The 9,904-nt window shown below is 46.2% G+C and overlaps 1 protein-coding gene and 1 non-coding gene across 3 annotated transcripts; both read left to right on the plus strand.

The window, feature by feature from the left end:
* The first annotated feature begins 1,058 nt into the window (after window positions 1-1,058).
* On the plus strand, window positions 1,059-9,015 carry ODC1 (ornithine decarboxylase 1). Of its 2 annotated transcripts, none has more exons than XM_033125354.1 (12): window positions 1,059-1,350; window positions 3,785-3,926; window positions 4,052-4,167; window positions 4,428-4,601; window positions 4,790-4,962; window positions 5,243-5,377; window positions 5,497-5,578; window positions 5,733-5,816; window positions 6,854-7,016; window positions 7,101-7,213; window positions 7,299-7,513; window positions 7,946-9,015. In XM_033125354.1, the coding sequence occupies exons 3-12, from the start codon at window positions 4,066-4,068 to the stop codon at window positions 8,088-8,090; spliced, it is 1,386 nt and encodes a 461-aa protein (XP_032981245.1). In that variant the 5' UTR covers window positions 1,059-1,350; window positions 3,785-3,926; window positions 4,052-4,065; the 3' UTR covers window positions 8,091-9,015. The 2 variants fall into 2 exon arrangements, with proteins under 2 accessions (XP_032981245.1, XP_032981244.1); XM_033125353.1 differs by having other exon boundaries at window positions 1,064-1,350; window positions 4,049-4,167.
* LOC117033515 (small nucleolar RNA SNORA42/SNORA80 family) lies at window positions 2,711-2,842 on the plus strand. The gene has a single exon (XR_004424906.1). It is a non-coding gene; the product is annotated as a small nucleolar RNA SNORA42/SNORA80 family (small nucleolar RNA).
* Window positions 9,016-9,904: the final 889 nt, after the last annotated feature.

Raw genomic sequence — 9,904 nt, forward strand, 5'->3', positions numbered from 1 at the left:
TTTTGTTTTCAAGGAAAGGAATGGTAAAATGGAAAAAAAAAAAAAAAAAAGCAATCCGCAAATTCCTTCAGCCCCTCCTTGGGGCCTGCTGTGGGGAGCGGCTCTGGCTGCACACTTTAGGGGCAACCAGTTTCCTACGCGGCTTTTGCCAAATGTATTCAGCGCGTAGACATTGTTGGTGAGTTGGGACTCACGTAACTCAAAGCATGGCAACAGCAGCTGCCCTTAAAGATGTCTAGTCATTGATGAGCGCCATCCGCACGGCAAAAGGCAGTGGAGCCGCTTGGTGGTTTGGAGACGTGTTACCACCTACCCGTTCCCCCAACGCCTTTAGACAACGAGTCTCTGGCTTAATCAAGTGGGCCGTATTTTCACGTGTTCACTGCTGTCTGCCATCTAGTTGGAAGACACCCGTATGTGTTAGCCATGGTTTACTGGCGCAGTGGCTTGGGTGCCAGCTACCCGCATAGGTGACTTGCCTGGTGCCCCTCAACACGCCCCTTCCTCTGTCAGCATCTCTGCCGCCCTCCTGGTACACTGGCACCACAATCATTTCCAGTTCCCGTCCACAGAAATAGAGGCGTGGGGCAGAAGGGGCCCGAGTCCGTCAGGGGTGGGGGTGTCCACGTGGCCAGCTCGCGCCCGCAATTTCCTTCCTCCGCCCGAGGGCACGAGGCATTTAATGGCAAGTGCAAGCACAGTTTTGCGTGACTGAGAGTCAGCGGCGATCAACAGCAGCTTTTGCAATTCTGTGGCGCAGCTCTTGGCCCAAGGCTGAGGGCCGAGCCGGCAGCGGGAGCCGGGAGCCGGGGGCGAAAGGGAGCGCCCGCGAGGCCCCGGGCGCACGCGCGGGCCGGCTGCAGGGCAGGAGGAGCGCGAGGCCGGACTCGGGGGGCGGGGGGCTTGCGGCGGTGTGCGCCTGCGCCGAACTGCCGCAGGGCCGGGAGGGGCGCGAGGCCGGGGGCAGACCGGGCGGCGCTCGGTGGCGCTGACGTTTAACCGCCCGCGGCCCCCACCCCTCTGCAGGGCCCGGGTTGGCAGGCCCCGCCGCGCTCCGCCCCCTCCCTCGGAGGACGCCCGGACGGAACCGATCGCGGCTGGTTTGAGCTGGTGCGTCTCCATGACGACACGCCCGGCGCTATAAGTAGGGGAGCAGCGGCGCGTTGGGCTTTGTCAGTCCCCTCAGCCTCCGCCGCCGCCGCCCCTCTGCCAGCGCTCCGGCGCCACCTCGGGCCGGCGGTCCTCCGCGGGAGGGAGCGAGGCGGCGGGCTGACGGGGGCGGCGGGCGGTCCTGCGCGCTCAGCGGCGGCGGCGTCTCCATGGGCTCGGCCTGAGACACCCCTACTGAAGGTGAGCAGGGCGCGTCCGGGCTGGTGGGGGGCAGGCGGGGGGACGGCCACGTGTGCCCGCGCGCCGGGCCGGGCCGAAGGCCGGGGACTACAGACCCGCGCCTGCTAGGGGCACGTGGTCGCAGAGCCGGCCGCCGGACCCTGACCTTGGGAAGTCGCTGCCCCCGGGGTCCTGGTTTTCCCCGTGAAGCGGGGTGCTGACCACCTGGCCCAGTGCGCGCACGGTGGCCGCCTTCCCCGCGGCGCGCTCAGCCCTGTCCCTAATTGCCCCGGCTGAGGGTCGCCGGGGCTGCAGGGGCCCGCGTTTCGCCTCGGCCGCGCCACTGACGTGGGGTTCTGAGCCGGAAGCTGCTGAGAAGGCCCGGTCGTTCGTTCCTTCAACCGCTATTTTTTAAAAAAAACCCATGTGGCAAGTCGGGTAGCAGGTGCAGGAGAGGTCTGAAAGGAGCCCGAGCGGATCTCGTGGCGCCCATCGCTCATCTCACAGTTGTTAAGGCTGAGACGTACCATGATTCTGCTTTGTCCTGGAATTTTGCAGTTTTTATTTTTGCTACGTGTACAGAGCAAATGACCCGATATAGAACCCACAGGAGTTGCTGTAGCTAAGATAGCCTTGTAGTAGCTGTGATAAATACTTAGCTAGCCGTGGCTAAAAAGTGTCTATTTAAGGAATCTTTGAATGACTTGGTGATTTATGAAAAGCCTGGAAAATGAAGATTCCAGTTCAGGAACAGAGCTACATGTAGGAACCAGCCCCGGGGTTTTCAAAAAAGGCTGATTGTGTTTGAGAATCCTACATAATTGGTGAAAGTGTGGGGAGCAGAACCTTTTACAAATTTCTGGGGAGAACAAAGAATGTGTTGACTTTATTTAAACCTAAAATTGGGCGTAATTTAGTTGACTTGTGAATTTTTTTCAGTTTCTGTTTAAACTGGTTCCTAGCTCTTAAAACATTATCCAATTGGCAGCAAAGACTTACAGCAGAAAAGTGCTGTCTTGTGCTAATCAATTCATCTTTTTAAGTGACTTAGCTTATACAGAACACCAAGAGGTGTTCTTGGGTGAAACATCTCTATTGCAAATAATTAAAATAAAGCTTCAAAAGATACAGGAAAGCAGTACTTAATAGTGGTGTATTTAAAAGAAAATCTTCCAAGTTTAAGCCTGAACATTGCCTTAAAGATATTTAACAAGACCCTAATTAATCCAGTCTGTCACCACTTGAGCCCATTTAAATGTTATTCATATGGATAAAATAGATTAGCTGACCCTAATCTATTGCCTTGCCCTAGGGGTGATTTAGGAGGTTTGACAATGCCAAAAAGTCGCATTAGATCAAGCCTTCAAACAAGTTCTGCCATGCATGGGTTTGGATTTATGGCAGGTCCGTCTCCCTGGGCCTCTCATAGTGCCCCATGCCAGAGCAAACTGGCCCTGAACCATTGCCTCGCCTCTGCCTGTAGGCTGCAGGCACTGAAATGGGTTGCACAGTGGAAAAGAAGGCTTTATACCTGGCAGAAATTAAATGGGTTTAAAATAATTTTAAGATAACTGTAATTCACCAATGTCACATTTCATGAAGGCCAAGGACAGTGGTTCTGATTGTTACGAGCTTTATTTTTGCTTATTCGTAATTCATTTATGCTTGCTTATTTTTGTTATTCATGAAGTTTGCCAAAAATTACTCTCCTATGATTATCATTCATAGCTAAGCAAATATTAGAGTGCCTGTTGGGATTCCCAGAATTGCTAATTTAGTAAGCAACACTGGTTCAAGAATGCTGATTTCTGATCAAATACAGCAACTATAGTACATTATGTTGATTTGAAGATGCAGTTTTTAAAAATACATGCCCTGCATGAAAATAAGCTCATAAAATTCGCAGGAAACATTAAGAGCACTCAGTAAACTCAGCCTGAGACATTTCCATGATGCCTGTTAATCGCTAAAAATTATTCTGTGTAAGACTTAGTAAAAGTAGGAAATAGCAGGCTGTCTGGCAGCTTTTAATAATTGCTATAATACTGTTTTAAGTTATATAACATTGGGTCTTATAGTAAAATAAGACCAGGTCTTATATTAATTTTTGCTCCAAAAGACGCATTAGAGCTGATTGTCCGGCTAGGTCTTATTTTCCAGGAAACAAAGTAAGTACAGAAAAGCTTCTGAAGCCTACATTCTGCATTTTTTAGCATGAATGTTTGAAGTGCTTATTGAAGTGTACAGTACTAGCTATAGAATTTTAGTGTGCTGCTTTGAAAAAATCTAGTGTTGAATCTGGTGTCCTCAGATGGTGTAGAGGTTTATGGAATCATGTGACTAATACCTAGGAGTAAAGGGATTCCCAAACCCAGCGAGTGAGCTGAGGTGCTGGAGTAGCCCTGCTTCCTGGGTGTGGTGTGTAGGGCCTAATCTTTCCATCTGTGTTCCTAAGGTGGACAGCAGCTTCTGTGTTTATCAGGACATTTCCACTGCTACATCGAGTACACCCATCTTTCAGCAGGACTTAGAATTCCAGGAGAATTGCGCTTGTGAAAGGCTGGCAATAATTTAAGTTCCATCTCTTAGTTTTCCTTGTAAGTATTCATGGTTGTTGGGAGCTAATCTTGTTATGAATTATTAGAATTATTAATACTAAGTATCGCTAAGGCTTCTGAAGTCAGTTTCTCTGACCTATTTGCAATTTGTTGTGTTTCAGAAGAACGTCCAGAAACCATGAACAACTTTAGTAATGAAGAGTTTGAGTGCCATTTCCTTGATGAAGGCTTTACTGCCAAGGACATTCTGGACCAAAAAATTAATGAAGTCTCTTCTTCCGTAAGTATATTAATCCATGCTGGCAGTGTAGCTGGAGAATGCCGCGCAGATGAGTGGGAAACTTACTGGGGTCTTAGGCAAATGAAATGGAACTCAGTGTCTTGTGTGGGAATTTAGATGTAACTGACTGTGGATCATCCAGTGATGGTCGTGATATTCATGTCAGTGACTGGACTAAAATGAGGAGGACTCATTGAGAATGTTGCACATACTGTCAGGCAGCAAATGCGTCCCTGTGACCACTCTTACTGTAACTGTAGGATGATAAGGACGCCTTCTATGTTGCGGACTTGGGAGACATTCTGAAGAAACATCTGAAATGGTTAAAAGCACTTCCTCGGGTCACCCCCTTTTATGCAGTCAAATGCAATGATAGCAGAACCGTAGTGAAGACCCTCGCTGCTATTGGGACAGGATTTGACTGTGCCAGCAAGGTAAGCGAAAAGCAGCAGCACGCTAAGTGATTCTGTCACGTGGCCCTGGTGTTCCCAACAGGGCAGATCAAGTTGTGTTTCTGGGATGGTAGATGTTAAAGAGTTCGGGGGACTAGAGGGACAACTTCCCGTGTTTTTCTGTTTCATTTCTTAGCTGCATGTGTATAGTGTAAATACCTCTTTTTCAGACTGAAATACAACTGGTGCAGAGTCTTGGGGTGCCTCCAGAAAGGATTATCTATGCAAATCCTTGTAAACAAGTGTCTCAGATTAAATATGCCGCCAATAACGGAGTCCAGATGATGACTTTTGATAGTGAAGTCGAGCTGATGAAAGTTGCCAGGGCACATCCAAAGGCCAAGTGAGTTATTCCTCGTGTGACGGCAGGGTCAGATACGGGATCTCGATTGTCAAACAAACTCAACTTGCCAGTCCTTAGATTTTCTATATTTAGTAAGTTACCTGTGTAATTTACTGGGTCTGAGACCAAGTAGAAAGTAGCTTAACCCCTCTTGATAATAGAACCGTATTAGCCGGGAACCACAGAGTATCTATCAGAGCCGAGGATTCTCTTTGTATTGTAACCATGTCTGTAAATGATCTTCTATCATGTAAAGTTGATAGACTTTTCTTGCTTCTAGGTTGGTTTTGCGGATTGCTACTGATGATTCCAAAGCAGTCTGTCGTCTCAGTGTTAAATTTGGTGCCACACTCAAAACCAGCAGGCTGCTTTTGGAACGGGCGAAAGAGCTAAATATTGATGTCATTGGTGTCAGGTGAGATCTTGGTGGTTAGAGGCTAAGATAATATTAGACAATGCAAGTTTTACAGTTTTTTTTCCCACTGTAAATAGTTACTTTCAGAAATAACGTATTCTCCTTTCTTATTGCCCCAGCTTCCACGTGGGAAGTGGCTGTACTGACCCTGAGACCTTTGTGCAGGCCATCTCGGATGCCCGCTGTGTCTTTGACATGGGAGTGAGTATATCTAAATCCCAGGTGGGCGTGGGGGCAGGGCTGACAGTAACTAGTTATCCTGTATTACAGAAGCTTACACCCATTTGCTGTATACATTTTTCATGATTTGTTAATGAATCTGGCTGTTTGATTGACTTAGTTTTCTTGGTTCTAGGCTGAAGTTGGTTTCAACATGTATCTGCTTGATATTGGTGGTGGCTTTCCGGGATCTGAGGATGTGAAGCTTAAATTTGAAGAGGTATTTCATAACAAAACTACAATATACTGTAGCTATTTTAGCAAAATTGTATTTAACATTCTTTGGTTTTTCTAAACTAATATGAGTCAATTTTCCTTAAAAGTCTTGGGAAACAATTGATTACATTAAGAAATGTTGCTGTGGAAATAAAAACTTGCTGACTTTGTCACTTAACATTGTCAGTAGGTCCTGGACATTTTTTTTTTTTTTAATGGGATTGGCCTGTGGAGTGCTGAGAACCTGCCAAATCCTTTTTCTTTCCTTTCTTTGTTTTTTTTTTTTTTTTTTAAAGGAGGGCACACCTCACAGTGGCCCATGAGGGGATTGATCTGGCAACCTTGGTGTTATTAGCACCACACTCTAATCAACTAAGCTAACCAGTCACCCCTGGTCCTGGACTTTAAGAGAAAGGATATATAACAAAACCCAGTTGTACCACAGGCTAATTGATACAAGCAAGAGTTAAGTTCCTGTGGCTTCTCATCAACATTATAGCAAAATGACAACATTTAAATAAAGTGATGCGATTTGAGGACCTGCTGTACATCATTATGCCAAATGTACTTGCCTCCAGTTTGTATTTCCTCTCCTTGAAACCTTTTGAGTGTTTAGTCACTACGAAGTTAAGAAGCCGTTCATTGGATGGTGCTCAAGTTTGTAACAAAGATGACATTCTTATTTGTTAAAATTATGTGAAGTTGGCAGAATAGAAAGTTTTAGCCTGTTGGCATGTGGAAATACTAAGGCACTTTGATACCTCATAAGTGGTCATTTGTTTTGTACTATTTCATAAAATACCCAACCCATAACATCCTAAAAAGGATAGAAAGCGTATCCGGAGGGGAATCAAAGTAAAACTATGGGAGTATACAGGCTGGTTTTCAGGGAGATGTTTATTTTTATTTTTTGCTGCTGTTGCTTGATAAGACCTCATGATGGCTGCTCTTAAATGTTTTTATGTCATGTCAGAGCACTGTGCTCTCCTTCCTGTGGTTCCCATTCATGGCTGACTGCTCCTGTATGTCTCACTCTCTTAGATGGTCAATGTAATCAACCCAGCCCTGGACAAGTATTTCCCGTCAGACTCAGGAGTGAGGGTCATAGCTGAGCCAGGCAGATACTATGTTGCATCAGCCTTCACGCTTGCAGTTAATATCATTGCCAAAAAACTCGTATTAAAGGAACAAACAGGCTCTGATGGTAGGTATATACAGGATTGAATCATTGTGTGTATAACTGAAAGCTGGTGCAGAAAGTGGTAATTGAGACTAATCTGCTTTCTAGATGAAGACGAGTCGAGCGAAAAAACCTTTATGTATTACGTGAATGATGGAGTATATGGATCGTTTAATTGCATCCTCTATGATCATGCCCACGTGAAGCCCCTTCTGCAGAAGGTACCTTCTGGTTATAATACTGTATGTGAGAGTTAAGGTGATTGGTCTCGACGGGTGTAACTAGGTGTGTTTCCCTCAAATGTAGAGGCCCAAACCAGACGAGAAGTACTACTCCTCCAGCATCTGGGGGCCCACGTGTGACGGCCTCGATCGCATTGTTGAGCGCTGTGGCTTGCCCGAGATGCAGGTGGGCGACTGGATGCTTTTTGAGGACATGGGTGCTTACACCGTCGCTGCCGCTTCTACTTTCAACGGGTTCCAGAGGCCGACCATCTACTATGTGATGTCAGGGCCGACATGGTTAGTGACAGTGCGTGTGTGTGGGCCTGAGAAACTTGTTTTGCTTAGGATTAAGTACAATGTTTTCTTTAAATTTATTCTCTCTATATTAAGAATATGTGCTCTAGAAAATTTGGGAAATACAAATGGATGAAAAAAAATCTTTCCAATAGTAGTGGTTTGTGTTTTCAGATTTCTTCCTAAGGCATAACCATTTTAGAAGACTTGTTAAGACATTTCTATGTAACGAGAATGTCTTAATGAATCATGTGATCTGTGGTTTCCTTATTACCGAAAAAATGGTTCTGAAGAATTGCTTGCTTTAGAAATACATTAAATTGCTTCCTGATGACACAGTGACCAAGGAAGTAAATAGGCTCATGAATAAGTTATTCGAAACTGCTGTTATGGATGACTCAGGATTTCTGAATATGCCATTTCTCTCTCTCTCAGGCAACTGATGCAGCAAATCCAGAACCAGGACTTCCCACCTGAAGTGGAGGGACAGGATGTCAGCACTCTGCCTGTGTCTTGTGCCTGGGAGAGTGGGATGAAACGCCACCCATCAGCCTGTGCTTCAGCTAGTATTAATGTGTAGATGCCATTCTTGTAGCTGTTCTGCGAGTGTAGCTTGAATTAAGGGATTTGGGGGGACCATTTAACTTAATTACTGCTAGTTTGAAATGTCTTTTTAAGTAGGGTTGGCACAGATGGAATAATATGGAAGACTAGGAGATGGGGTCACACTTATCTGTGTTCCTATGGAAACTTTGAATATTTGTTTTATATGGATTTTTATTCACTTTTCAAACATGCTACTAAAGAGTGCCCCTGAGCTCTGCTGAGCAAGCGTTTGTAGCTTGTACATTGGCAGAATGGGCCCAAAGCTTGGTGTTGTGACCTGTTTGAAAAATAAAGTATCTTGAAATAATTAGGCATTGGGAGATTTTCACAGTGTGTCCATTGCAGATGGCTCACCTTGAATATGTTTTACAAGTGGGAATTGATGTTTTTTCCCCCACGTGCTGAGAAAATTGTCCCTGAGGACTTAGGAGTTAATGGTTTTCGTTATTTTGAAACTTCATGGAAACACCTTTCTTCCTGTGAGGCATTTTCAATTCAAGTCCATGAGTCCTGTATCAAGTTTGCTGTGGATTCTCACAGGAATAGTGGATCTAGCCCACATGCAGGTAAAAGGAAAAGGATAGATGAGACAGGCCATACCCTCTGCTGTTGACAGTGGCCAACGTCTGCCTTGGTGGCTCAGCCCACCCCGAATGTCCACAGGGTGGCTGAGTGTGGCACGCCCGGAGCCCTTTGCTAACTAACGGGCTGTTCCTGGCGTGGCCAGTGCCCCGGGAAGGTGCACTAGGCCTTCAGAGCCCTTCCCGCAAAGTCTAGAGACATTCCCTTCCCACTTTGACTTCACTCCCAGGACAAGTGGCATAGTTACAAACAAGTTAGGAATGTAGTACGTTATTTGACTGACAACTTATTTTAATAAATGCAGCAATTATTCTGTGTTACAGATTTTTACCTTCTTCTCTGACCTTGACCACTGGCCTTTTATGTTTTCTTATTCAACTTGCACCCAAAAAAGTAGCAGGCTCTCATGCTACTTAAACCCTAAAAGGGAAATGGTGAATCCCTGTGTCACTGCATAGGGAGGAAGGGAGGCCGTGTCTGAGCCAGATGTTGCTCTGAGAAGCCACCAGCTTCGTTTAGAGGGACATGGGAAAGCAGCAAGTGGTATAGATGGGGATGCGGTGGCTTTCTAGATTGTGGAGTAAATGAAGCCCTCCAGTTACAAAGGAGTGGAGGGGAGTGATTCCCGGTACCCTAAAAAGCCGCCTTCCCTCAAGGCCTGGGCCCCACATGGGGGACACTGCATTGCTATGATTTCTCCTTCCCTCTTCCTTGGCTGCTCAACCAGACGGCTTGTCACCAGCTCTGGTCTCCCTCCCTGGACCCAATAATACCGTTTTAGTTGCCAGAATGTGAATAATACTTCTCAGGAGCCACAAAGAAAACAGGCTCTTTCCGGAGGAGGGGAGGAGAGCCGTCTGCCCCACTTCCTGTGAGCACATCCTTTTCTGGTTCCTGAGGATCCGATGCCCACCACTGGTACTCAAAGGAATTCAGAGTCCCCCAAAATGTGAGCTAGATGCCAATCCTAAAATCTTGGTAAAGTAGTAGGTCTTTGACTTAAAAAGAAGGAATTAATAAGAAGCACTTAGGGAGCATCGTAAAATACAAATTGTTGGGCCCATGCCAGACACCGGGGATGGGGACAGGCAACTGGGTGACCACTGGAAAAAAAGTAGCCCCAACTCACAGAAAACCAGTCAATTCTAGATGAAAAGTGTCACAGACCACAAAACTATTAGGAGACATTTGAAGTAAAAAGGGCGA

This window comes from Rhinolophus ferrumequinum, chromosome 13 (assembly GCF_004115265.2).
Source record: "Rhinolophus ferrumequinum isolate MPI-CBG mRhiFer1 chromosome 13, mRhiFer1_v1.p, whole genome shotgun sequence".
Lineage (NCBI taxonomy): Eukaryota > Metazoa > Chordata > Mammalia > Chiroptera > Rhinolophidae > Rhinolophus > Rhinolophus ferrumequinum.

Bases quoted from the DNA above. Each gene is read 5' to 3' on its own strand.
- ODC1 (XM_033125354.1), top strand. From the start codon at position 4,066: ATGAACAACTTTAGTAATGAAGAGTTTGAGTGCCATTTCCTTGATGAA. The intron at 4,602-4,789 runs GTAAGCGAAAAG...CCTCTTTTTCAG, and splicing joins GATTTGACTGTGCCAGCAAG to ACTGAAATACAACTGGTGCA. The intron at 5,579-5,732 runs GTGAGTATATCT...TCTTGGTTCTAG, and splicing joins GCTGTGTCTTTGACATGGGA to GCTGAAGTTGGTTTCAACAT.